The sequence below is a fragment of the Cavia porcellus genome, unplaced genomic scaffold, assembly GCF_034190915.1.
Source record: "Cavia porcellus strain 051 isolate PalLab524CR breed Dunkin Hartley unplaced genomic scaffold, mCavPor4.1 scaffold_18, whole genome shotgun sequence".
Classification (NCBI taxonomy): Eukaryota; Metazoa; Chordata; class Mammalia; order Rodentia; family Caviidae; genus Cavia; species Cavia porcellus.
Window position 1 is genome coordinate 62,017,543 of NW_026947501.1, and position 26,325 is coordinate 62,043,867.

Sequence of the window (26,325 nt, forward strand, 5' to 3'; positions counted from 1 at the left end):
AAATTCCTAGGGGTAGGATGAGCGGGGAAAGTTTCTTCTACGAAGAGGCATCTGAGAAGAATTCTACTGGGAGATCTCTCCTGACGTGAGCCACAGAGCTGGGTGCCTGCCTTTCTCACTGTTCCTCACCCTCCAACATTTGGCAGCAGGGAAGAATTAATTCTGCATATTGACCTCTGCCTCAAAAGATTACCTGTGAGGCTGCTGGTGAACAGGAACCAAGAACAGCGAGGAGACCAAGACCAGCTAGGAAAACCCCTTTGGAAATGTTCCCCTCAGAGCAGATGTCCAGCTGCTCATTTAGATCATGAACTGTTTGTCAATACTGACAATTAGTGGGCTAAAGATTGCATTGACCACACGACAAGAATCAATATGTGCAGTACTTGTTAGTTATTTATTGCCAAGGGTATTAAAGCTGGTAGATTTCTTATAAATCCTTCAAAGATATCCAGCTATGATCCTCTCCGCAACATGTATTGACACATCAATAAATCCTTTGACAAGGGTGATCTGTGAAAATCAATACCAGTTTATCAGCTGTGCCATGTAGTCGTGTTCTCAGATGGGCCAGCAGAGGTTTAAGATCATTCCCCAAAGCTCAGAACTGACAAGGTTTAGGTACTGGACTTGTAGCCACTGAGCCAGAGGTACTGATCTTATTTAAAATGTTTTGCTTAAAGACTCTGTAAATCCCGTAGGAGGCAGAGAGATCCATCCCCCAAGGTGCAGTGATGGCCAACAGCCACCTTTGGATGTGAAGGAGGAGTTAAAAGTCTCAGTGTGTGGGCAGTATGCCCACATCCACCCCATCTTCACCTCCTCTCTGTCGTTAAGAAGCTGGATCATGCCCTTCCTGGCAGGTATTGCCCTTCATCCTGCACTCAATACCTGTCAGACAAGTGTGCCTGGTATGGTGCAGTGCTGGTTTTCACTTTGTGAGCCCAGTCAGACATCCTTGCTGGGAGAAAATATCCCTGATTCACGATCATCTATAAAAATCATGTGTATTAGGATAAAGACAGTTGCTATAACACAACAAACCAAGTCAATACATCACTTGTTTAGGGCAGCTCTTTCTGCACAGTGAATGATTTTCCTCTACGTGCTGACTCAGGCACCCAAGCACCTTTTCTTTCTGTTTTTGCCAACTTATAGAGTTTCAATGATCCTAGACAAATTTCAGCCTGAGGAAATCATATTAAGAAAGGACAGAAGACAGAAGACAGAAGAGAGGAGAGGAGAGGAGAGGAGAGGAGAGGAGAGGAGAGGAGAGGAGAGGAGAGGAGAAGAGAGGGGAGAAGGGGGAGCCAGGGGAGAAGATGGGAGAGGAAAGGAGAGGCCTGGAGAGAGTAGGGGAGAGGCACAGGATGCCCAGTTTGAAAAATCCTGATCTTAGCCAGGTGTGATGGTGCATTCCTGTCATCCCAGCACTCTAGGAGGCTGGAGAATCACATGTTTGAGCCCAGCCTGGACACCCTCTGGGTGAGCCTCTCTCAAAAGGGGGATGGAGTGGGCTGGGATGTAGCTCAGAGTGAAAACCTTGGGTTCAATCCCCTACATCACCACCGCCAACAACAACAACAATAACAAAAAAAAAAATCCCAATCTGGAAATGGCACCTAGGTACAGAACTCTTAGGCCTCCATTTTCATTGATAACAATTTAAAACAGGGCCTCACAATGTGAGAACTTGTCAGTATCACTCCTGTAGGGGACCCACCACCTCAAAGCCAATCCCCCTCTATGTCAAGGGGAGCACAAAGTTTTGCAGAGAACCAGAGTGGGAATCAGAGAGAGACTCCAGGACCCAGTCTGGGCTGCTGTCATGATCAGTGCCTGGGATGCAGGTAAGAAGCACAACGTTCTGATCCTTCACAAAGTTTACAAGAAGTGACTGAAACAGACACCATGCACCAAGCCAGCTGAATATGTGCAGACCCCCCCACCCCCGCTTCCTGTAAGCCCCCGAATGCTGATCACAGAGATACTGCTAAACTTCCCTGGACCTTTACTTTTGGTTTAAAAGTTGCTCAATCAAAGCTATGTCTCAGGTCCGCCCTTTGAAAGTTCCCCTATCAGCAGCAGTTAAGCAGTTTTCAGGGAAACAGAAAGATAAAAGAGCTTATATACATCTCCTGTTGTCTTTCTTAAAAGAAAAAAAAAAAAAAAGAAAACCCCACAGGAGGAGACTGCACTAAACTTTCAGATTCCAGATTCCTCTGGTCATTAATCAAATCTGCCTGCAGTTGTGCTGGTCCTGGGGCTTCTTTATGCCTCTCTTCTCTCTGACTTTTAGGAAGTCTTCACAGAACAGCCATGTCTGTATCTTGCTGAAACTAAAGGAAGTATATCTATCACTCTCTTGGGGAGCTCTGTCTAAAGTCATATTTGAGATCCAAAGGCAGGAGTTTTTGATGGTATTTTGGCTGTAATTATAGATTCTACAGTTTTGCAGAAAGGGATACCTGTAAACAGAGATGCCCAATTAGAGGATTGTTGTGTTTTCTGTTTTCCTTCATTTTTTCCCTTATTCTCTTTTCTCCTTCTTCTCTATCTTCTTCCCTGCCTCCTTTTCCACTATTTCTTTCTCTCCTCTTTCGCCTCTTCCCTTTTTTCCCTTCTTTCTCTCCCCTTCCCTCTTTTTCTCCCCTTCCTACTCTTCGTCTTCCTCCTCTTCCTCTTCATTTGGCCTTTTTATCTTTTTGAGGCAGGATTTCACTAGGTAGTTCACTGAACTCACTTTGTAGCCCAAGCTGGCTACAAACTCCCAGGGATCCTCCTGCCTTGGCCTCCCAAGTCCTGGGATTACAGGCATGCACCACCACCCCCAGCTCATGGACTTTTTGATTCTTTGCATAAAGATTTATATGCTTTCATGGTTTTCTTTTTAACACAGAAGCTCCTTTCATATATGGAATTTGGAGAAGAAACATGCTTTGGAAAAAGCCTACCTTTTCCATTCCTAGGCAAATTTAAGTGTTTAAGTATTGGCAAGAGATTTACTTCCTAAGGAATCTTTAGTTTTGTGCTGTGTTTGGAATCCTTAGCCATTTCTCGCGTGCCAGGGCAGATAGATGAGTAAGTATTTGGAAGAAGACAGGCAGACAAGCCTAGGTACGGGGAAGAGGTGGCATGTCTGCCTGCCCTGTCTTTCAGCCTTCAGTCTCTTCAAATGATGCGCACAGAAGCATGCAGGGGGGGAGAGCTCCGGTTTCTCTCCAGCTCACTTGGTCATGAGATCAGAGTGAAAGACCGGGTGGGTTTTCTGCAGCGTAACAAATGAAGTAGCTCATTAGCTGTAAGCAGCCAATAATCTACCCTGATTCCCCTATAGCTACTATTCCTCAGGGAGATTTATGCTGGGCAGGGCTAGAATAGCAGGGAAATAGCCAGAAGAAAGGGGCCATGCAAGATGCGGACAAAATGCGTGTGTGCCGACACAGCTCCATTTCTGACACCCAGTCTTCCTCGTATTCTGTTCCTGGCTGTTACCTCCCTTCAGCATTTTGCATTATTTCTGGTTAGAAAAACAACTTTAAACCATATGGCTTTTAAAATAGTTTACTTGCAACTACAAAAATAATAATTATAAGACTGTAACTATTTACATTTTCAAGCCGTGCTCACCTTGTTTTGAACTTGCAAAACACACAAGGCAGGAATTTACAGCCCATCCCTAGATAGGTTAGTAAAATTATGTACGTACCTTGGTTTTCTATTTCAGGCATGATAATTTAAAACAGGACCGCAGCCACAGCTCAGAGGCACCTGCCAGTGTAGACCCGGGACTGGACCAACGCAGACTTTAACAACTTTCAGTCTATGGTGTTTACTACCAAGGTGATTGAAATAAAACGATTACTAACAATTTGTAATCCACAGCACTGCAAAAGAAAAAAAAAACTCTAACACATAAATAGCATTTTGCTACTAACTTTTCATGCATTAAGTCAATCTTCAAAGCAATGCTGGGAGATTAGCACTTTTAGACGCAGACAAAGAAAGATGCAGCAGCTTGGCCTTGGAGGCAACGTCTGTGGATGGAACGGCTGTGTACACACTCTAGCCAGAGCCTGCGCACTTGAGTGACTCTTCCCTTCAACACCATAGCCCTAAATTCCAAAGTTTGAGTAAGATTCATGAAGGTCATCTGTGACCTTGAGGGTCCTAGGATCAGGTCCAGTATTCAGCAATCTTCTCTTCCAAGGTCTAATGAGCACCTACAGAAAGGGTTTTCAGATACAGCCATCCCTTGGTACCCACACAGGGCTGAGTCTGGGACCCCCATGGATACCAAAATCCAGAGGTGCCCAAGTGCTTATACACAGTGGCATAGTGTTTGGATGTGACCTAGTACATCTTCTGGTACATGTTAAATCATCTCTGGATTACTTATTAATACAGTGGAAATGCTATGAAACTAATTGCAATATTGTATTGTTTGGGGAATAGTAAGAGCAAAAAGTATGCATGTTCAATCCAGATGCATTCTTCTCCAAAAGTTTCTCTTCTTCCATTGGCAGAACACTGGGTGTGTGGAGAACAGACTGCTCTGGAGAGAGTCCTGTCCACAAAGAGCTCTGCTGTGGTCTGTCCACTTTACAGCAAGGCTGCTTCTATGCCTTGTGCTGCATTGTACCTCTTGGCATGCAGAACTCAGCCCAGCTTGATGGGCTATTTGTCCATTCATCTGCTGTATACTGAGGGCTTGCCCTGGGCCAGGCTCTGAGCTGGGCGTGTGGAGAGCACAAAGCGAAGAAAGGAGTGCTAACCATTACCCTTATGGCAATCGAAGTTTCGATGGGAGGGGTGACTTGAGTCAGGTGGCTAGAAGGCACCAAGTAGGGACTTCAGCAGAGCTGGGCTCCTGCACTAAGTCTTAATAGAGACAGGAGCAGCGCAGCCTAGGAGACAGAGACCTTACTGAGCTACAGAAACAGGAAGTAGTAGAGTATTACTTGCCATTCAGGAGCTGAAATCAAACAGATTTTGGTTGAGGTCATGTCCAGGTCGATTGGTACCTGCGAGGTGTTAGGAAAGTTACCGTTCTTCACTGTGACTTAGTTTCCTGTCTTGGCCAAGGAAGGGAATAAGCAGGAGAGGATTCCAGGAGAAATCTCCCTCTGAAACTGATCACAGATTACGTGTTTGGTAAATGTAGTGATAATGATAATAACCCTCCTGACAGCTTTATGGAGGGTGTGAGACTCATGACGAATTACAGTTGTCAGGCGGAGAAAGAGAGGGAACCTGAGAGCTGGAGGAAGAGAATTCCCATGCCAGACATTGGCACTTGCAAAGCCACAGGATCATTGCTCCCCTGGCCCAGTGCTAAAAACCCTACCCAGAAATAGGCTCCCCTGCGTTTTCTCTCTGCAAGCTTTTCCATGGTGTCATAGAATCAGCTTTCATCGCCGTAATTGCTAGCCTGGCATCTTCCCTCCCAAGGACTAAGCAGTGGTTCCCAATTGCATCTTGAATCAGTTTGAATCAAATTGATCACAGGCTCCAAGCATCCCTTGTTCCCAACAATCCCATCTCATATCTTGTCTCTTGCCATACCCTAGAGTTTCACCCCACTTCAATCACAGAAGCTGATCACGAGTTATGCAAATGCCCTCCTTCCTCTCCATGCCAGGGTGGACCCCAATGTGCTATTTGAAAAACTTTCCAAAGCATGTGTGGTACATGGGCAAGTATGCTGTGACTTCAGAGTGACGAGATGCAGTGATGTGTGGCAGTGGATAGGATCCCTCTGGTTAGCAGCTAATGACTCTGGGCTAAATTCTTGCCAACATGGACATGAGTAGGGTGGCCTCCCCGGCACTTTAGAATGTTGGGATGCAGGGTTATGGATTTAATGGGTCCCTTAAAATTCACATGGTCCCCAGTGAGAACAGTGTGTGGAGAAGGGGTCTTTGGGGAATAATGAGGATTGGATATCAACATGAGATCCTTCTTCTCTTTGCCATATGAAGACACAGAGAAAAGGTAACAATTTATAATCCAGGAAGAGGGTGATACCAGAACAAGATCATGCTGGTACACTAATGTTAGACTTCCAGTCTGCAGAACTGCAAGAAAATGTTTCTGTTGTGTGAGTCAGAGTACCAAATCTGTAGTACTTTGTTATGGCAGCCTGAACTGACATATATGCAGTTTTATAGATTCTAAGCAAAGAAAAAATAAAACAGCAAATGACATACAGTGAAAAAAAAAAAAAAAAGAAAAAAAGAAAATCCGAAAATCTCCCCAGGTGTGCTCTCAAGAGTGGAGCACTCCCCAGAGCGGAACGGAGGCTGCTGTCGCTGCCCTGAAACCTCCAGGCTGCCTGCCACAGTACTCACTAATCCCTGCTGCCTCCCACTTTACTCACTGCATATGTGGAAGCCGAGCCTGTGTGTTACCTGCAGGGACCCTGTAGTCATCAGAAGCCTACCTTTCTGCTTTAGAGTCATCCTTTGTTGGATTAAGTCTCAGGTAAAGATAAACCACTGCCTGAATTACATGAGTCAAATGCAGTGAGGTAGCATTTGTATATTCTTAAGCACTCAGTAAGTCTCCATTAGCAGCAAAGAGCAGAGAGCGACTTGTATTACTGGCCTTTATATTTGTGTGCCTGTGGGCAGGGTCTTTTCTAAATATCTGTTTATTTCTGTACTTTTCTCTTTGTTTCACCTTCTTTTTTTTCCCTCTTCATATTCTTATAGTCCCATATACTCATATATTAAATAAATAAAATGTAACTACATAAAGCATGCATCTTTATTATCTTCTCAGTTTACACATTTGAATGGAGCAGTTGAGAACACTCTTCAAAGTCTATCAATAGTCATAGTTTAAGTGAGCTCAGGCAAGTGATAAAATTAGTTCACGGTCTTCAGAAATCTGTTTGATTCCTGCAGTATCCTCAGCAATTCTTAAATACAGAAATCTATAGCTCCTTTATTTTTAAAAGCTGGCTGAGGTGGAAGCTAAGTTAGAATGGCATTATATACATTGTAGATCATAAACTGTACTCAAAACAAGTGTACTCACCCTTTTTCTGTTACTATCATGAGATAGCTGAGACTGTTAACAAGCATGAAGGCATGTTCAGCTCATAGTTTTGGGGTGCTAAAAGTTCAAATTGCAGGGTGTTGTCTCCGGTGAGGACCACCTTCCCATGTCATCTCATGTCAGATGGTAGCCCAATGCCACAAGCACATGTGTGAGAGAAGTCATATATGGAGACAGAAAGCCAAAGTAGGAGTGGGGTCCCAAAGACCTACCTTAATCTCTTCTGAGACAGTGCCCAGAGTGACCTGAGAATCCCCCCAACTGAGCCCCACCTCTCAAGGGTCTCTTTGTTTCTCTACATCTCCACACAAAAGACCAAGTTTGCAACAGATAACCCTTGGGGGACACGCTCAAACCCTAAGCGGACCATAGGAATAAGCATCGCTGAAGCAATTCCCCAGTGCTTGGCTTTGTGCTAAGTTAATTGCTCTCTTCATCTCATTTGCTACATGAACAAACCTAAAATAAATGTGATTATCTCTATTCACAGATGAGGGAACCAGGAGACAGTAAGTTTAGGCGGTGAGATTAAGAAAAAGGCACAGAGATGTGACTGAGAGCACTCATTCCATTTTTGTCCTGTTCTTCGTCAGAAGTGATGGAAAGTTCTTGGTTATCTGTGGAGATGAGATAGACACATTTTTCTTCATTATTCATTGTTGGCAAGTAGGTGGCTTCACATGTCTAACAAAAAGTGTGCTATCTTGATTTACTTTTAAAATAAGGATAAACTCTACTCTGTGGTCAAACCCTCCTTTATAAATTGAACTCTGAACCATCGTCTTAAATGATGCAAATTTATACTTATTATCTTTCTACTTCCAAGTACTCCTAAAAAGGTTTTATAAAATTACAGTTATCTTAGAAAGTCACATCCTTCCTCAGTTATTAAGGGCACCTATATTTTGCTGTCTGATTCCCTAGAAATTGATAAATTCAGTAATTTGAGCCAGTGACTTATTATAGGCTTGGGACTTTTAAACTGAAAAAAGTAGGCAGGAAGTGATAAGTGGAAGAGAAAGAAGCAATCAATTTTGTGTGGTGATTTCTGATCAAAATGTAGTGATATTTTCCCAATGTACAGATAACCCAAGCTACCCCTGGTGTAGACCAGCAGAGAGGGGCCTTACTTGGGCCATAACTTCATCAGAATGTCTCCCCAGGTTCCTGTACAGCCCTTCCTCTAAGAAATAGGATGCACACTGTGTTTGTGATGAGAGCCAGTGGTAAAAGAGGTGAAGAGGAGCTCCGGGCTATGACCGTCTCCTGAGTCAGCTGGAGCCTGGGGAAGGGACTGGTGCTCCTCATGATCAGGGGCTAGCGCCAGCTCTTAGTGTCTCTTGCACAACACCAGAGTGACTGTCCCACTCCCACTTGGTTTCGGGGGCAGCCGGCCACCAGCAGACTTCTCTTCAAATCTGTCTGTCCTTTCTGAGTGCAAGACTTGAGACAGAAACTTGTGTTTCTGAGGCAAGTACTTCAGAGTATCAGTTGAGAGATGGATAAGGTAGAGACGTGAAAACCCTTACAGCTCATAAATACATGCTAGCTAAGGAGCGTTCGGGCTGTGATCACTGATTTTGTTTCGATGCTACGGTTGCTGCCATCTTGCTGTGAGGTATTGGGGAAGCCACATAATGTCTTCAAAAATCACTTTCTTCATTTTTAAAATCAAAGTAGATATGGATACTGATTGGCAGGCCTGGTGGAGATGAAAAAATGCTAACGAAGCCCTAGCAGGTGCTTAGCACAGCACACAGGACCCTTAGCTCTCCTGTTTTTAGTATCCCTCTTGTACCTGAGTGTGTCTATACAAACAGATCTAACTTGTTTTCTGAAAGGCAAACATCAGCAGGTAAATGGAAACAGTTCTCCAATCGGATGCGGCCATGGTGCATGTGCCCCAGTTCTAAGGATGGCACCCACCAACCTGGGGCACCTAGTAGCCACGTCCCTTTCTGAGATCCCCTCCCAGGAGGGGTCAGACTCACTTCCTGACTCCAGCTTGCCTTGAGCTCCTTCTTTCCCTTGAAGTTGCGTTTGCTGGCAAGTTGTGCACAGTTTTTTGCGAGGGACATAAAATAGTAGCCTTTGAGCAGCGAAAAAACAGTGAGTGTGCTTTAGTTGTTACTGCTCCCAGGGCTGCTGGGTCTTGTCAGCCAAGGACAGCAGAGAAGGACCCAGGGCTCTCTGCTGGGCTCGCTGTCTCCACAGCAATGACTCAGTGGCTGGTAGGCTTAAACCCACGTGGTGATGGGGTGGCTGTGGTGGGAAGGAGCAAGCACAGTTATAGGCCATCTGTTATGGTTTAGATCTCCAGTGTCCCCCAAAGTGTCGTGTGTTCAGAGGTGGGGCTTTTGGAAGGTGGCTGGATCATGGGGGTACTGTGCTCATCAGCGGATGAGCACACAGATGAACGCATAGCTGACAGTGCTGGTAGGAGCCAGGGCCTGGTGCTAAGAGGCTGCTCAGTGTGGGGAGGGCTTGCCTTTGGGGTCTCCATCGCCCTCTCTCGTGCTTCCCTGCTGTCTTTCTCCTGACCAGGATGGCAAGAGCAGCTTTCTACTGCCAGGCCTTTCCTCTCCTGGATCCAGCCGACTGTGGCCAGGAATCATAGGTCAAAATAAACCTCTTGGTACTGGGCTCTTTTTCCCCAGTGATGAGAAAATGACTTAGACACATCCGTACTGCTCTTGAGACTCAGAGGTCCACAGCAAGACCACCTACTAACTCATCTGTGCATGGCTCTGAAGCCAAGTACTTCCACAACCCAAAACCATTGATTCAGGGAGACTGCTCTGGAAAGAGAGAACTGAAAATGCTTTGGAATATGGAGGAGTTACAGAATTCTGGGAATTAAAAGGCAATTGAAAGTAGAGATGAGGCAACACACTAGAAAAGGACCCTCCGGAGTTTGCTTTTTTGCTGGAGGCAGCTTTTCAAAATTGATTGGCTTTTCTCCAGATTGTGGCTAGGAAGGTAGGGTTCAAAAACTTGTATTTTCTTCATTCTTTTTTAAATAAGAAGCTTCTACTTTTTTATGGGAAAAGTATAAAACACTGTGAAGTTTAAGGCAGGCTTGTCCAATTTAATAATTCAATTTCATAGAAAGAGTGATGAAAATTACTATTCTGCACACTTGAATAATATAATAATTAGATCTGTGTAGCTAGATTTAACACATTCATTGAATGCTAGCAAATCAGAACTTGGGTAAGGACCATGGCTTAGTGACTCTTCCTCCAAAGAGATTTCCTAGGAACATATGGTTAGTAGTAATCTTCTTGCCCTCTTTCCTGCATTTCTTATTACTGTGACCGCTCTGTCCCCTGTCTGTGAGTGGCTTCATATGCTTCCAGTCTTATTTATCCAGTTCACAAATGTTTTGAGCTTTAGTGCAACACATTTACGCCACACACTCTGCCTGGCATCAGGAACATACAAGCAAAAAAGCAAAGCATGTTTTGGCTCTGCCCTCCTAAGTGCCCTCTGATACAGGCTATAGACCAGCAGTGGTAAGCTTTTAAAAGCTCTTCAGAGATGCAGACAGCCCACTGTGGTGCATGTACCACAGGTTTACCACCACTGTTGTAGACAGTTAAATAGTAATTGCACCCCAGTGAGGAAAGCTGGGTTCTAGAACCCCCAGGTGCTTGTGGAAGTATGAGGGATGAACACCCATCTAACCAGACACAGAGCTGAGAGGGGAGGTGGGAGAAGTCGGGAATTGGGAGTAAAGGAGAGTACCTGCTTTGTACAGACCACTGGTAGGAAATAGCAAAGGACTGGCCAACTTGTAAGCCGAGATGGGGATTTTGAGCTTCAAGTCAGAGCCATATGAGTTCAGTCTGGGACAGGTGTCCCACAGAAGCGACTTGGTCAGACTGTGTTTCAGGAATGTCTTCTCTTCCTATCCATGTCATGGCTCCCTAGTACCCTACTCCTGCTTAGGCAGTGTTTGCCTCTTGACTTCCCTGGGGCTCTCTTTACAGTGGATGACGAGCTGTCAAAGGTAATTTTCAATAAGAATAAAATAAGGAATATATTAATACAGAATAAACACAGCAGAGATTAAAGTAATAATTAATAAAGGAAGTGATAAGATGTCATAACTAGTTCTGTGGAAAATTCGAACAATCGTATGTTTATATGTGTTAAAATAAGTTTACCAGGAAATGTAGAACCTGGTCTGTCCAGCCTCACGAACTAATGCATGTCTGTGGAGGAAGAGTCATTCATATGACTATCAGTTTTGTACAGTTTGCAGAGTATAAAACAACTCCAGGACAATGTAAGGTAGCGATAACCTAAATGGAAAGAGCATTCCTGATTCTATTTTGCCCACTTCCAGTTTTCACCACTTCCTGATAATAAGGGAAAGAAACGTGCCTTGGATTCTGGAGAGATGCACTTGTTTTCCAACTCTGCTCCTATAATTTACATTCTTTCCTCTTGGACCTCAGTCTTCTCATTTTAATTTATTCATATAATGCACATCTGTGCATGATGCCATTTTAGCAAAAGAGCCTGATGAAAAAGTAATTTATCCTGTATTCAGGGTTACTAGATTTCACAGACAAGACCACATGATGCCCAGGTAAATTTGAATTTCACATAAGTGTGAAGTACAGTCTAAATATAAATCTGTCCCAAATGTTACATGGGATGTACTTAAAAAGTTAACTTGTTCTGTCTGAAATTCCAGTTGAACTGAGCATCCTTTATTTTATGCTCTTATATAAAGTGAGGATTGTAGACCAGGGTCTCCAAGCCATGTCCCAATACCTTGCCCCATTAGGAACTGGTTTGCCCAGCCAGAGGTGAGTAGGAGGTATTTGCAGCCTGCATCAGTCCCTGGACTCTGTCAGATCAGCAGCTTTAGATTCTTGTAAGAGCATGAAGCCAACTGCGAGCTGCATATGTAAGGAATCCAGTCTGAATGCTCTTCTGGATCATTCAGAAACCATGACCACCCCACTGTCCATGGAAAAATTTTCTTCTTTCCCTTGCACCAAAAAGACTGGAGGCTGCTGGTATAGGCTACAAGAATACACAAGTGAAAGAAGTCAATTTAAGAAGACTCCGGAAGCCCGAGACCCCATGTCCCATGTTTGTGCTTTTGTTTGCTTAACATAAATCCTCTGCAGATGCAAGAGCACAAACTAAGTCCAATACAAGCTGGAGCACAGGGTAGCGGAAGCCCGTGTTCCTAAGGGGATAGAAGGACAAGGGAAGCAATCAGTAGGGAGAAGGCTTTCCATTTCTCTCTCACTCAGTGACTTTAAGAACTGGCACTGATAATCCTTGGTGGTTGATGTCCTCTCCCACCTTAGGATTAGGTCCCATAGGTGGCCCTTCTCTGGCCTTGGAGAACTGTCACATCCCTAACTAGCTGGAACCCTCATGCTCTGCTTGGGTTAACACGTACTGCAGGCAACAAGTACAGTGTTTGGGGATTTGGAGCATCCTGCAGGTGAGGGGACCCATTTGCTACTCCTAGACTTCTGTAGGATTTAATCGTTCATATTGGATAGCTCTGCATTTTCCCTTTTTTTCCTAGTTGTGCAGTTGGCTGACACCCGCAAAAACCCCAGTCAGATGCTGAATAAGCACTTCAGAATCGCTGTCACTGGAAGTGACTGCAAATTATAGAGTCCAGCTTCCAGCCCAAAGGCAAAGGAAAAGAAGCGCAGAGGGAGTTTTCCACATTTTAGGGAAAAACTAGGCATTTCAGAGATTTCAGGAGTGAATTCTGTCCTTATAGGAACTCTGTCCTGTCTCTCTATGGAGAGAAAGTTCCACAAGGCATCAGGCTCTGGGTGATGTGCAGACAATGAGACAGGGCATTTATGGCTGTCCAAGGGTGGCCTCTAGGCTAAGACTTACTGGGAGATGGCCAGCAATGACCAGGAAGATGCTCCTAAAATTTCTAAGTAGATCAAAAAGCTTTTCAGGTTTGTGGTATGTTTTTAGTTTTCTCTGTTCGATTCTCTGCATGGGTCCTATTGCTATTTTCCATGACTCAGTCTCATCCTCCCATAGTAGTCCTCTCCTAATATTGAGCAGTCTGCTATCTACTGGCCCATGTAACAGCCAGGGTTCTCAGTGTAACCCTGTGGCCCTGCTGCTAGCATTATCAGTTCCATTTTACAGTTAAGGAACACAAGTCATGATGAAATAATATAATTTGCCTAATAGTATGTAGCTTTTACATAGTGATGCTAATATATGAGCAGTCAAACTCACAGGACCCTATTAACCACGATGCTTAGAGAGTCTCTACAAAGTGCACTAAACACTATTATTATTATTATTATTATTATTATTAGTTACAGGCATTTTGGGGAACCAGAAGGTCCAAGAGAACGTACGAGCTATTCAGTTCATTAGTGTCATGAATTTGGGAAGAACCACAGTGTATCTCCACATCTTAAATTGTTGCTGAGGTCAAACAGGATTTTTTTTAAGTAGGCTTTTTAATATTAGAATCCTTTCACATTTACTGAAGATGCAAGAGAGTATAGAGAATTCCATGGACTCTGGTCTCATTCTCTGAAGTGGTTAAATTCTAACATGAGTCATAATAATGGACTAATATTAACACAGTGTTATTAGCTGAAGTCCATAATGTATTCAGGTGTCTTCAGCTTTTGGGTGATGTTCCCAGGCTTACATCCAGGGCACTGCACTACACTGAGACATTATGTCACCCTAGGGTCCTCTTGGCTGGAACAATGGCTCAGACTTTCTTTGCTTTTGATAGCCATGGTAACTTTGAAAAGTACCCGTCAGAATACACCTTCCTTTGGATATATGGTGTCTATTGTTTTTAATCAGGTGCCATAGAGTTTTCAGTTTGGAGAGGATGGTCACAGAGGTACAGTGGCAGTTTCCTCCCACCATCTTAAAGGTACATAGTCTCAGGGTGGCTTACCTGGCTGAAGTAGTATTTGTTAGAATTCCTAGTTGCAAAAATATTCTTGTTTTTTTCCCCTCCCGTCCCTTCCCCTCTCCTCCCCTCCCCTCTCCTCCCCTTCCCTGCCCTTTCTTCCCCCACTCTCTGTTTTTGACACAGGGTTTCACTATGCAGTTCAGTATGCCCAGGAATCTGTAGCAATCCTGTCTCAGCCTCCCAATGCTGCGATTACCGGTGTGCACCACCATGCCTGCTTTCTGACTCTTCTCATACTATCCTCTAGAAAGAAGTCACTGAGCATGCCTGACTCTTGCTTAAGGGGTAGGGCTTACCTTTCCCTCTTTGCACACATTGATTTATAATCCTGCTGCATGGAAGGCTTGTGTCTTCTCCCCTGTTTGTTTACTCAACCTTTTTCATATCAGTGAGAATTTATAGATGTTTTTGAGATATTTTGAGTTATAATCTGATGCCTTGATATTTTCAGCTTTTAGGTGAATTATTTCACTTTTAGTCATCAGGAGCTGTTTCAGTTGACCTCAGGGTCTGCTCACATACCTGCTTGTATGTGTGTGTGCATATGTGTGCACACGTGCACAAGCGTGTGTGTGACTCCTCATTCATGAACACTACAAGATTCTCTAGGCTCATCTTACAGATTCACTACTTCAGCTCTGCAATTTGCTATTTCTTTAAGGAGTCCTGGTTCCTTTTGTGGGCAAAATTGGTACTGTGTAGGCTCCTTGCTACAGAGCTGTTGTTGCTTCCAGGCCCTCAGCGATGAGAATTTGGATATATGTGTGTGTGCTAATCCCATTTAAGATTTTTAATGAAGTATTTCCACAGATTCTTGGAGGGGCCCCTCCTTCCGTCCAAATACCCCACATGTAATAATTGTTTCCCAGAATGTCAGTATTCTGTGGAATCCTATGTATCTCGTGATACAATAGCAGTGGCATTTGAATTCCAGTAGTAAGAGGCTGAATAATTAATTATAATAATTGCCCCCCTTACTATCGGTTATGTACTAGTCCCAGTACTAGTCCCAGAAGGTGGAGTGAAAGAAAAAATTCTTAGGTTCCTATTCTCAAGGGGTTCATAATCTGGTAGAATAATGATTTGAAAATGGACTCATAAACTATTGGCTAGAGATAAAGCTGGAGTGAACTAGGGACCCATATGAGGGTACCCACTACTGAACAATGCCCAAGCTTTGTGCCCTCCCTGTGATTCCCTCTACCAGCCATCAGCCAAGCTGAGCCAACATGTGCATCCGATGACTATGAGGAAGCTGTCGCTCTGCTTTGGGGACTTCTTGTGGACCTCAGAGTAAAGCCTGACAGGAAAAGGACAGGTGCAGCCTTGTATTTGATGGACCCACTGGCTGCACCCAAAGTTTTTCTTGTTCCCTATTCGCTCATGTTCGGATTTTCATGGAAAGGTCTAGATGTTTCTGGAACAATCTTTCTTCTCTTTATCTGATGAGTTCCTTCTCAATCTGCAGGTCTTGGGTAACACACTCTAAGTCAGAAAACTCGGCCCTCATCCCCACCTCACTCCCCAACACCTTCTCCTCAAGGACATTCTTCCCACAGCGCCCTCTCCTGAACAAGACCGGTACTTGTTCTATTGATCCTTCTGGACCTTGCCCGCTATTTAATGCCCTGGATCTGCTCAGGGCCCAGCACTGGGTGGTAGTTGCTCAATATTTTCCTGTTGAGAAAGTGGACCTAGGCTTGCCTGTTTGAATGAACTTGGGTTGAGCATCATGTGAGATTTCTAAGAGCAGGTAAAGCTTGAGTTAAATCAAGGGAACAAAAAACAACATTTCAATAAGGTTGACATCTTGCCTAGTAGATTAATTCATACAAAGTTGCCATTTCTATAAGCCAAACATGATCAAATTCTTATAAAGTTTAGCTTAATATTATAGAGTGCATAATTACAGTAATAGATTCATACCTGTGTTTATAGCAGAAAAATGTGTAATAGCTAAATCTCAGCAGTGGTCTATATATTAATCAGTAGACAAACAGATAAAGAAAATGTGGTATTTACACAATGGAGTACTACCTTGCCACAAACAAGGGTACAATTGAATCATTTGAAAAATTTGGAGATACCATAAGACTATAATGTTAAGTGCAATAAATCAGATATGTAAGCTTAAACATTCCATGATTTCTCATAAGAAACCCAAGTATAAATAAATTAAAGTGCAAAATAAAAGCTAGATAATAGAAAATGGGGGATATATCTTTTGTTAAAGAGAAAGGGACCAAGAGATGGAGACCGTGAGGAGGGAGGAGTGGGGAAGGGGATGGGAAAGGATAGAAACAAGCTGTGTTTGTGTATCAAGTTTCCTGGATGAAGGAAATCATTACGTTCTGCACAATGTGCTAATACCAAATGATTTTCAACGTGTTGGCTCATTATCAATGTTCTCAACACTGTGGTGTGGACACTCCTAGCATTTACATTTGATCAGGAAGGGACTGAGGCACAGAGAAAGTAAGTGACAGACCCAGGGTCACAGAGCTCAGTAGGAAAGCTGGGGCTTAGCCCAGGATATCTGCTTCAGAGCTCTGAACCCTTTGTGTTTTATAAGGCACAAGCTAACAGAAACTGCAGTCACTGTGAGATGATCAGCCTTATGTCATCACACCAGTCCTTTTAATCACTTTTTCCTGTAACCAAGATTCTCCTGGCTTCACATTCTGTCACCAAATGGCTTCAGAATATGCAGACTCCAGCCTGGTATGGAGTAGACTTAAGCAAAAAACAAAACAACAACAACAAAAGTCTGCCTAACTCATGCTTGTGGATGTGCTATGGGCTTTCAGGTTGTTCATTAGTGATTTCAGAAAGGCCCTCTTGTGGCTGCCAGGATGCCTCTTTCTGGAGGGATGGTGGTGGACTTGGGGTGTGGGGATGCTTACGGAGAGGAGGGAGGCTTAATGGTCTGAGGTGGTAAATGTAAGGAATTACTGACAGGGCTGGGAATGAAGCCCCAGGCTCCAGCAATACTTTAAATGTTCTGAACACAATCTGTAGCTTTTAGGACCTCAGTGGGGACATCTGTACAATGGGAAGGCAATCCACTTATGCTGTTTATTTCTGATCTGCCTGGATCCCCCAGTCCACATATTAATCTCCCCACTAATTGGTTCCAAAAGCATGTGGGGTTTCCACTGCCTACCCTAACAGATTGACCTGAGTTGCAATGAGAGCTTACAAGCAGGAGTGATTTCAATGCCCTTAGTAATAATTTGTGATTTATTTATGTGAAAGATTTAGGTCTATTCAGGTGTTTTTATTTCTGTGAACAGAACACTCCATTTTTTGTGCAGGCGAACAGCTGCTTAAAGACAAAAATCTCCCGAAAAGACTGGAGAGAGCTGATGGTGGTTGGTCAGGCTACACATAGAATTTCTCCTACCCAGCCTTTAAGTGTAATTAAGCACCAACCAGCACCTGGAGGTGACCTGAGGCTTTGGTATAAACCCACCGAGGCCAGAAAACTCAGAATCAGGGCTGCAGGTCAGCGGGCTCTCCCTGCCCAGGGTAGAAGGTGCTTTGATCCTGTTCCCGCCCCAAGGGTGCAGGTGCTGCCTGTAATCTCCTAAACCACAAGGCACAAAGCAGGGCACAAAAGCTGGCATGAAAGGCCAGAGGATGCTGGTTTCCACTGCTCACCTTTTGTCAGCTGGAGGAAGCCTGCAGATTCTAGCTGGCGCATTCAGAATGAAATTTCATGATTTGGAAACTCAAATACTTGAGCTGCACAAAGAAAATGGCCACGTTCCACCTGTACTGCTGTAACCTGAGCTCCTGCTAAGGCCTTCTTTCACCTGACAGGGGTCACCTCTTCCGGCAATTCTTCTTTCCAGGGTCTGAGGAAGGCTGGTGATGGCTGAACTTGTCACCCTCCAGAGTAGAAAAGTGAACTGTCACAGGAGCATCCCTCTGAGCCTCTGGGAACTGTTTCCTTCCCTGCCAGGATCTGTGACTCTGAGCTTCCTGCAGACACAGTAGAGGGAACAGAGTCGGGGTCCTGAGTGTGAGTCAGTTCTGCTTGCTAAATCTATAAAGTAGGGGAACACGCTCTTCCTGGGACTTCAGGATGGGGTGAAGTCTTTTTTTTTTCTTTTGAAACATTTATAGGTCATTTATTTTGTGACAGTGGCAATAGCAGTTTGCTTTGGAAAGATAAAATGAGTTAATGCAGTAAGAGGAAGATGGAGTGAAGAGGGACGTAAGGTCTGTAAAGTAACCACAATGGGCCGTGACACTTACGTTATGTCATGAAATTTAATTTCACCCAATTCTCTCTCTCTCACACACACAAAATGATCTATATGAAATAGGTTTTCTGCATATAAAATGACAGCTCAGAGAAGTAAAGTAATTGGTTCAAGGTCACACAGTAATTATGGAACGAGCTGGGATTTGAATCCTCAAATCCATGTTTATTTCCACTGCGATATGCAGAAGACACTACTGAAAATGGCCTTGTAAAACGCATTGTAACTTTCTTTTCTTCATCTTCTTGTTAAAGCATCCGACAGTTTCCATAATTCCTGACTCCAAGTCAAAGAGCGAAAAGAGCTGTGTAACTGAGAGAGGAGGAGCAGAGGGAAGGGAAGGGGCAAGAGGAAGGAGTAACCAGGAGGCAAGGGACTGGGCTAGCCGGGAGCAACACCGGGCTCTCTCCTGCGTCTGCCCTGGCTACAGACTCCCTGTGTCTCCCTGAATTCTCATGCCTCGTTCAAAAGGAGAAGCAAGATGCTTAGAGAGAGCAATTAGATAATTGAGTCTTTAAAAGGGCCTTCCTAGATTAGCAGTCATTATCAAGAAAAGATCCATCTGTAGTAGAATGGGAAATAGATCCTTAAAAATGATCTTGGGTGATCTGATGAGTGTTTTTCTCACACTATAGAAAGAAATAGAATTCAGGACTGAGACACAAGTCAGTTCAGACTTAAAGAAGTTGGGGCCCAGGTCAGTACCTGCTGAGGATTTTATATCTATAAATCACTTTACACAAAACCTGGCACATCGTAGGAGTGTAAGTGTGTATTGAGTAAAATTCAGGGAGTGATTGAATTATTTTTACTGGAACATGAGTTCCAAGGATAACTTTTATCCCCACATACAGTAGATGCTTACTAAAATGCTAGTAAGTATAAAAAGAAACTTGTCAACTGTAATGGCCTCATAGCATGAGAAATTTTCAAATCCATTATTTCTCATGAAGTGAGTATACAGTAGGGTGTCCGGAGTATAGAAAATTGGAAAATCAGTATTAAGATATTAAGCCAAGGATAGTGGCACACACCTGTAATCCTAGCACTCTGAGCCTGAGGCAGGAGGATTTTAAATTTGAGCCCAGCCTGGGCAATTTAGCAATTTAGCAATAGCGTGTCACTAAATTAAAAAGAAATGTAAAAACTTAAAATTTAAATTTAAAAAGGGTTAGGGTTGTAGGTTGGAAAGAAGGTCCTATGGATTCAGTCTCCATTATTAAAAAAAAATAAAAGATTAAGAGTTTGCACAACACCTCTTCAAAATTGGGAATTCATGTACACAGGCTTTAAGAATTTCAAGAGTTTTAGGGAAAGTGTTGCATATAAAAATGTTCAGAGCATCTAGTCTTAGCTATGTAAGTGTGTACCACTGCACATGGCTCTGAAACACTCAATTTGGCTGGGGAAGTAAATATACTCAACAACTCAAATCTTGTTTATGAAGACTATAGGTAAACACTTTATAATACCTGAAGGGTCAATTTGTAATCTTCAATCAAGTGCTGATTTCTCAGTATGAAGCTTCCAGCCCCCTTTACCACAGCGAGCAGGAGAGAGGTGCTACATTGAATTACTTGATTAGCTATCTTTCAGAATTAAATTGGTTCTGATCTGGGTGTTGTCAAAAAAATATATCCAAGGCCTGGGGAAGATTACAGTGTTTATAAATTTTAAAAAAGCTGCTTCCATTTGCAATGGCTTTTGTTTAAAAAATAAAATAAGAGAGAAATCCTGATTTGACAATCTCCTTTTTAAGTCTGAATTCACTACCAGTGTGAGAAGCAGGAAAGGTATTGAAACATCAAGAACAGGTCTTATCATGGAAATTCTCAAATGTCCTTCATTGTTGCAGTGGTGTGAAGTGTGGCTTGGGTTTCAGGGAGGAAAGCTAACCCACAGTTGGTAATGCCAGGTAGTTATGGACATAGATTTTCAGAGTCAGGAAACTGCACCTTCCTAGAAAATAACAGTGAGCAGAACAGAGGGGATGCCAAGAAACGTCCTGGTTTGCACGTGTGTGTATTCTTCTGGTTTGCACGCTGCGCTCTGCCCTGGATTGCTTACTGACAGCTCTGCTCAGGATGCCACAATTTAACCATTTAGAGTGCACACTTTGCTTTGGGTCCCAGGTATTTTTCTGCTTCTAGTTCATTCCCAGCAAGAGCCATGAAGCTGAACCCTGAGGTCCCTGGAACAATGATGGGAACCTTGGGACTCAGGTTTCCTGGTCTCCAGACAGCTGATATTTCCATCCCAGTTATCAAGGACAGACCATCAAAGCCCCATCGGACTGCTTTGCCTCCTGTTCTAGGGTTGTGGGCCGACTTCACCATGAAGCAGACCTGAGTTTGAATCTGCCTTTTAACCTTTGGAAGGGTCGCTATGCTGTCCAAACTAACCAGTCCTGACCAACTCTTACTTTAAATGTGACAAGTAAGGCCTGGTGTCCCAAGACTTCTTTTCAAAATTCAGTGGCTAATATTTAGCGGGTGTGTAATTATTTTCTTTCAACACTGGGAATCAAATCCAAGGCCTTCACTCTGAGCCTCATCCCTCACCCTTTTCTTCTCTTATTTGCTTGTTTGTTTATTTGATGATTTTGGTCTCAATAACTTACTAAGTTGCCCAAGTTGGGCTTGAACTTGAGATCCTCTTATCTCAGCCTCCCAGAGTGTTGGGATCGAAAGTATATACCACCACATCTGGCTTCACTGTTGTTATTAATGCTAGTACTTTGAACATAAAGGGGTAGCATTGCATCAAAGGTCACCTGCTGCATGGTCTCACACTGTAACTTTGAGCCTCGGTTTCATCATCTATAAAATGGGCACAATCATACCCATCTCACCTGGGTTTTATGTGAATTAAATGAAACATTTGATGTGAATCTGGAAGCACTTAGCATATGAATAATGGCAATTACACTATTTTGCATGATTCATGCTTAAGGCTACAACTACAAATAAAAACTCATGTGTCTCACTTCCTGTCATGGGTCAGAGACCCTTGTATGCCTGGTTCCCTAGTTTCTCCACTTTCTAGTTTGAGGTCCCACTCACTGAAGGCAATCAATGAATATTCATAGAGCGAATAAATGAACATATGCATACATGAGTAAATGAAGAGAAGTTCTAGGCGGTGCCCCCAGCCTGCCCTGCCCTGTTTGGGTCCTGGATTCAGCCACTCTCCACCACCTGTCTGCACTGACAATTCTCTGCAGCTCACACGTCCTGGGAGAAGACTTTCCACCTATTGGCATCATCTTGGGCCACTTCCGCCCCCTGCCTCCCCCTACCTACCCCGTGTGTGTTTAGGGAATGCAAACTAATTTAACTGAAGCCAAACATCATTAGGAGAGTAAATCTGCTGCCACTGCTGCCGCTAGAGCAGCAGAAAAAACCCATATAGTGCATTCCAAATGAATGCGGCTTCTGGTACCCTACAGTCCCTGTAATCACGGTGCTGCTGTGGGCTGCTCTGTTCTCCACCAGCCTGCACGGAAAAGGGTTCACTGACCAGCAGCTCCCCACTAACTCACTGCTAGATGTGTTGGGGGTCAGGGAGAGCATTCCTCTATCAACCTGCCTCTTTCTAGGCATTTACTCTTAACCATCTGACCCAAGGCAGTTCCGAGCTCAAGCTGTTTCTTTCTTCTGTAATTCACTGTTCATCTCTGGGTATCTCTCATTGCTCCTCAACTGAGCCAGGCACTGTGCAGAGCAGCAAGAATCCCAGCAGAGAGCAGCAGCTGCCCCTAGCAGTCTCCATTCAGGGGCAGGTAACTGAAGCCAAGTGCTTTTGGTTTCTGGTCAACTACTTGGCTAGACCTCGCCCCATGTTCCTACCTCTCAAGAACAGGGAAGCTCAGACATGAAGAATCATCAAAGCAAGTGTGGCCCTTTGGCTTTGACTTTTATGGCGCATTGCCTAAGCTGGGGGAGCCGGAAGACACAGAGCACCCCATTTCTGAGGTTCCCCTGCAGTGTTTCCCCAGTAGTCCCTTGGTGCCTTGTGCAGGCAGACAGCAAAGTGCATCTTGTTTCTCTTGCTCCCTGCACAATCCCGGATCCAGTTAGAAAGTTGTGGCGCCCCTAGACAGAGAGCTCTGAGGAAGCTCTTGGGACTTTCTCAAAGCCAAACTTTTGGGCTTGAAGCCTCACTGCTACCCTATGCCCCAGCTCAACAGAAGCAGGGGGTGCCCAGGGGGCACACAGGAGGGTGCCTCTGATGGGCCCATGCTTCATCAAGCCCTTTAGGTAGGGAAGCACGGTGTGTCCTCAGTCATCCCACAGTGTAGTAAGTGTCCTCACTTGTGAATGACAGAACCAGCAGGAAGTGGCAGAACCAGGGTCCAAAGGAGACTGTGCCCCTGTTTTGCTATCCTAGCTCCCTATACTTCACTTAGATTAAATCTTAGCACGCCCCCTTTCATTACCATGTATTCTCTCTCCATAGGCCTCTGCCTTTTGAGGCAGGGTTGTGCCTTTATTGATCTCCGGATGTCCCCAGTTCTTAGCACAACTCTGTCACATCCGAGCTGCTGAAGAAATGCTTATGAGTAATGGAGAGAAAGAGTGAGTAATACCCTGCAGTGCCTGGTTCTTCTTCCTTCCTTAGCAGACACTAAAAAGCCAAGACCAAACATCAAGCGAGGCACACAGCTCAGGGGCAGAGCTCGCCTACCTGGATGAGGCCCTGGACTCTACCCAGCCACTACTTCAGTGAGATGAAACCAAACCAGATAAAATTCTGCTTGTCTCAGAGAGAAGCCTCTCATTTCCATTTTGTGACTTATATTATCTAAGTATCGCCAACGACATCCTCCCTTCCGGGGCCCACACACTTAGATGGGAAGGAAATCAGTCCTGCAGTGGCTGTGAGGGAACTGGGAGAAGCTGGTGGCAGGACTGTGTTCACAAAGGGTTGGGGGACAGAATGTATGGGACTCAGTTTGGTCCCAAGCCTGACACAAGAGGAGAAAACATTTACAGGACCCCTGGTAGCCAGATGTCTCCCCTTTCTGTTCCTGTGTGTTTGTGCTTCTCATGGAAAAGTGTGTGTGTGCTGCATGGGCAACCGGCCGGGGAGACTGAGGATTCTTTCAGGATAGGAGTGGTTTGCTGGCTTAGGCCTCAGTTTCTCTAGGCTGAAGTGATTCATAGTCAGCAAATACAGAGTGGGGATCTCTAAGCAGTAGGCAGAGCTCCGGGCACAGTGGTGCAAGAGATAAAAACTTCTTCTTCTGGCCAGGGGTACACAACAGGCAGATACTTAGAAGAGCAGGGGTGGTTGATAATGATCCTGCATGTAGTACTTGCCAGGGCTGCTAGTGATTCTCCCTGGAAACCTGAGCGGTTGACAAGAGGACTAAGAATCTGGAAATGCCCCCTGGGGGGTGGGCTGGCTTAGGAGTTACTGAACCTGAGGGTCATGATGGTGGCATGAATCTGTCCATTCCATTCTGGTTGGAAGAAATTCAATTAAAATATAGGTATATATTTAAACTTTCTTCTGGAGATACTTGGTCTAAGCACTAGAGCTCCGTTTAAGCAGTTGTTAATATCGGGAAATGAATATCCGATTTCAGTTTTCTAAGGGGAGTCCCTTCGCAGCAAGTAGAATCTCATCTTATCATATATTCTGCATAATTCATCTTGGAAATGGTCCCTTTAGTTTTGCTTTTAAGACTGGAGGGAGCAAATGAAGCTGGTTTGAGGGTCGTAAGATTTTTAACATTTCTAGATAAGCAAAAATATCTAATTCCAGGGACAGAGCCTGAAATGTGGGTTTCGTGAGAAATGGTGGAGGAACTAAGTCTTTTCCATAGGAAGCTTAGGTAATTGAATTAGTCGGCTTTCACACTGCTGGGACAAATTACCTGATACAATTTCAAGAAGGAGAGACTTAACTTGGCTTACGATCCAGGGATTCAGTTACATGGTTGGCTGGCTCCAAGGCAGAAATACAGTGGAGGAAGGGCATGGGGAGCAAAGCTACTTAGTTCATGGTAGCTTCGAAGCAGAGCAGAGCAGTCAGAGAGAAGGGGTGACTACTAGATATATACCTTAAGGTCAACCAGCCTTCATGACCTAACCAGGCACACCCACATGTGTGCTTTCCTCCTCTTGGGTAGATCCCAAGCCAATCAAGTTGGCACAATTCAGCTTAACCATTGCAGTAACATCCGCGTAGAAGCTAGTGATGGAGAGTGAACCTATGAACCGGCAGCAGGGAAGATGTCAACACTGTTCCCTTTATTCGCCTTGCATTTCTCAGAAACAACTTCCCAGGCTTGATTAGAACATCTCGCTTTATAGTTTCTCTGCCCTCACCTGCCTTTCTGGCCACAGTGGATGTTGCTTTTGTATTGTGCTGCGGTCTGTTGGCAGAGCCGGAATGGCACCAAGTCCTTGAGATGCAGATGGATACATTACGGAAACTCGCCGCCTATGCACCCTGGGCCCATGGGCTGTTTCTCAGCAAGGCATGGCAAATTCTCCCAGGCTGTTAACTTCTGTTCTACCCCGGCCTGCTATAAAACTTGGTCGGGTAACTGAAGGAGACAGGCAGGCACTGGTTTGTGCTTGGTGTGGTCCCTGCTTTTTCTGAGTCCTGAGCAAAAACTCAGTGCTCAGTGGGGTGTCCAGGCCTCCTGTATGGAGCCACGCTTGCCATCCACAGACTTTCTCATCAGCTCACTTCTAGTACAACCGCCCATAGAATGTCTTCTAGTCTTAAAAGATTATTTTTCCCAAAATTGATTATATATAATATTATAAATTACATATTGTAGATTATAGTATGGATAATTAAATACTGCGGTTATATCATGAATATTTTTATATGCCACTATTAGCAATTAAAAATAACTCTTTTCCTTAAATTATAAAACAGCATTCATTCTATTATAGCAAACTAGGTCTTGTGGAGAAATGGAAGATTAAGGGTACTAGGCAGCGATGTGCTCCTAAGTGATGCCTTCCTTTAGTGTTTATTTTGGAAGAATAATAGCAACATTGAACAGAGTACGTGACAGAGTGGGGACAGCGATACCTTCAGAACTACAAAGGAAGGAGCGGGCGCACTGTGGGATCTGCTTGGCGTTGGATGCGGGGAGCCCTGAAAGGCATGCTGAGGATGGGTACTTTGTCCCCGGGTTGAGCAGTAGCAGGAAGGAGCAAGGGAAGTTTGAGGAAAGGCCCAGTATCCCTGCTTCACTCATCTTTGGCCTGCTGTGTCTCAAACTGGGTCTGCACACTGGGCCATTCCTCATCCCAGAAGGTTCACAGAGCTCCCTGTGCTTGGGATCAGCCTTTGAGATGGAGAAAGAAGGTGGTATTTCCTATCGCCCTCTGAGGACAGAGGAGTGATGAGACCTGTGAATTGCTAGAGATCCATTAGATATCACTTCACCTAGTGTGCAATCTCATAAGTTTTGAGGTCCAAAAACTAAGATCCAAGGAAAGGAACAAGTTAGAAAGACATAATTATCAAAGTATATAATTATCATAAAAGCGTGTCTTTGGCATAAACCTTGCATAAGCTTGAGTCTTAGTATTGGCAACCCAGGAGTTAATTGTGTGTCTTTCAAAAAACCTCAATTCTATCCTCTGTAAAATGGGATGATGAAATACTTGCCTCCTAATGCTGTTGATGGGACTGAATGGGTCAAAGCATGTAAAATATCTGGCGCAGGCTCCTGGTACCTGTGAACATTTGCAGGTACCCGCGACTATTACTGTTGTCGTCCTAATCAGTAGCAGTATAAGGTCAGTCAAATCTGATATCACATGGTGAGTACAAAGCGGATCTGCCATCATCATGGCCCTGGACACTGGCTTGGTAAGGAGTCCTTAAGGACAATTGTCTGCCTGCCAGTAACCTAATTTAACACTGAGGATCACAGCAATCTTGGAGCCTGGGGCTTTACAAACACAATTTGTTTCTGCACCCAATGCAATGAGGGCCCCGGGGTCCTCAGCATTGGGCCTATGCTGAAGAAGCATTTTGCTTCTAGCTTTGTTTCCCTGATATCACAGC

The 26,325-nt window shown here is 44.2% G+C and overlaps 1 protein-coding gene across 17 annotated transcripts in view; it reads left to right on the top strand.

The window, feature by feature from the left end:
- Positions 1–26,325, top strand: part of Ldb2 (LIM domain binding 2) — a 364,317-nt gene that overhangs the window by 76,710 nt on the left and 261,282 nt on the right. Inside the window, exon 1 of one of the 17 annotated variants that reach the window (XM_023562984.2) lies at positions 3,728–3,843. The exons of the other annotated variants lie outside the window; for them this stretch is intronic. Coding sequence (XP_023418752.1) covers positions 3,826–3,843 — 18 coding nt within the window. The 5' untranslated portion in view covers positions 3,728–3,825. Of the gene's footprint in view, positions 1–3,727; positions 3,844–26,325 lie in introns of those variants that run through there. 17 annotated transcript variants of the gene reach the window in all.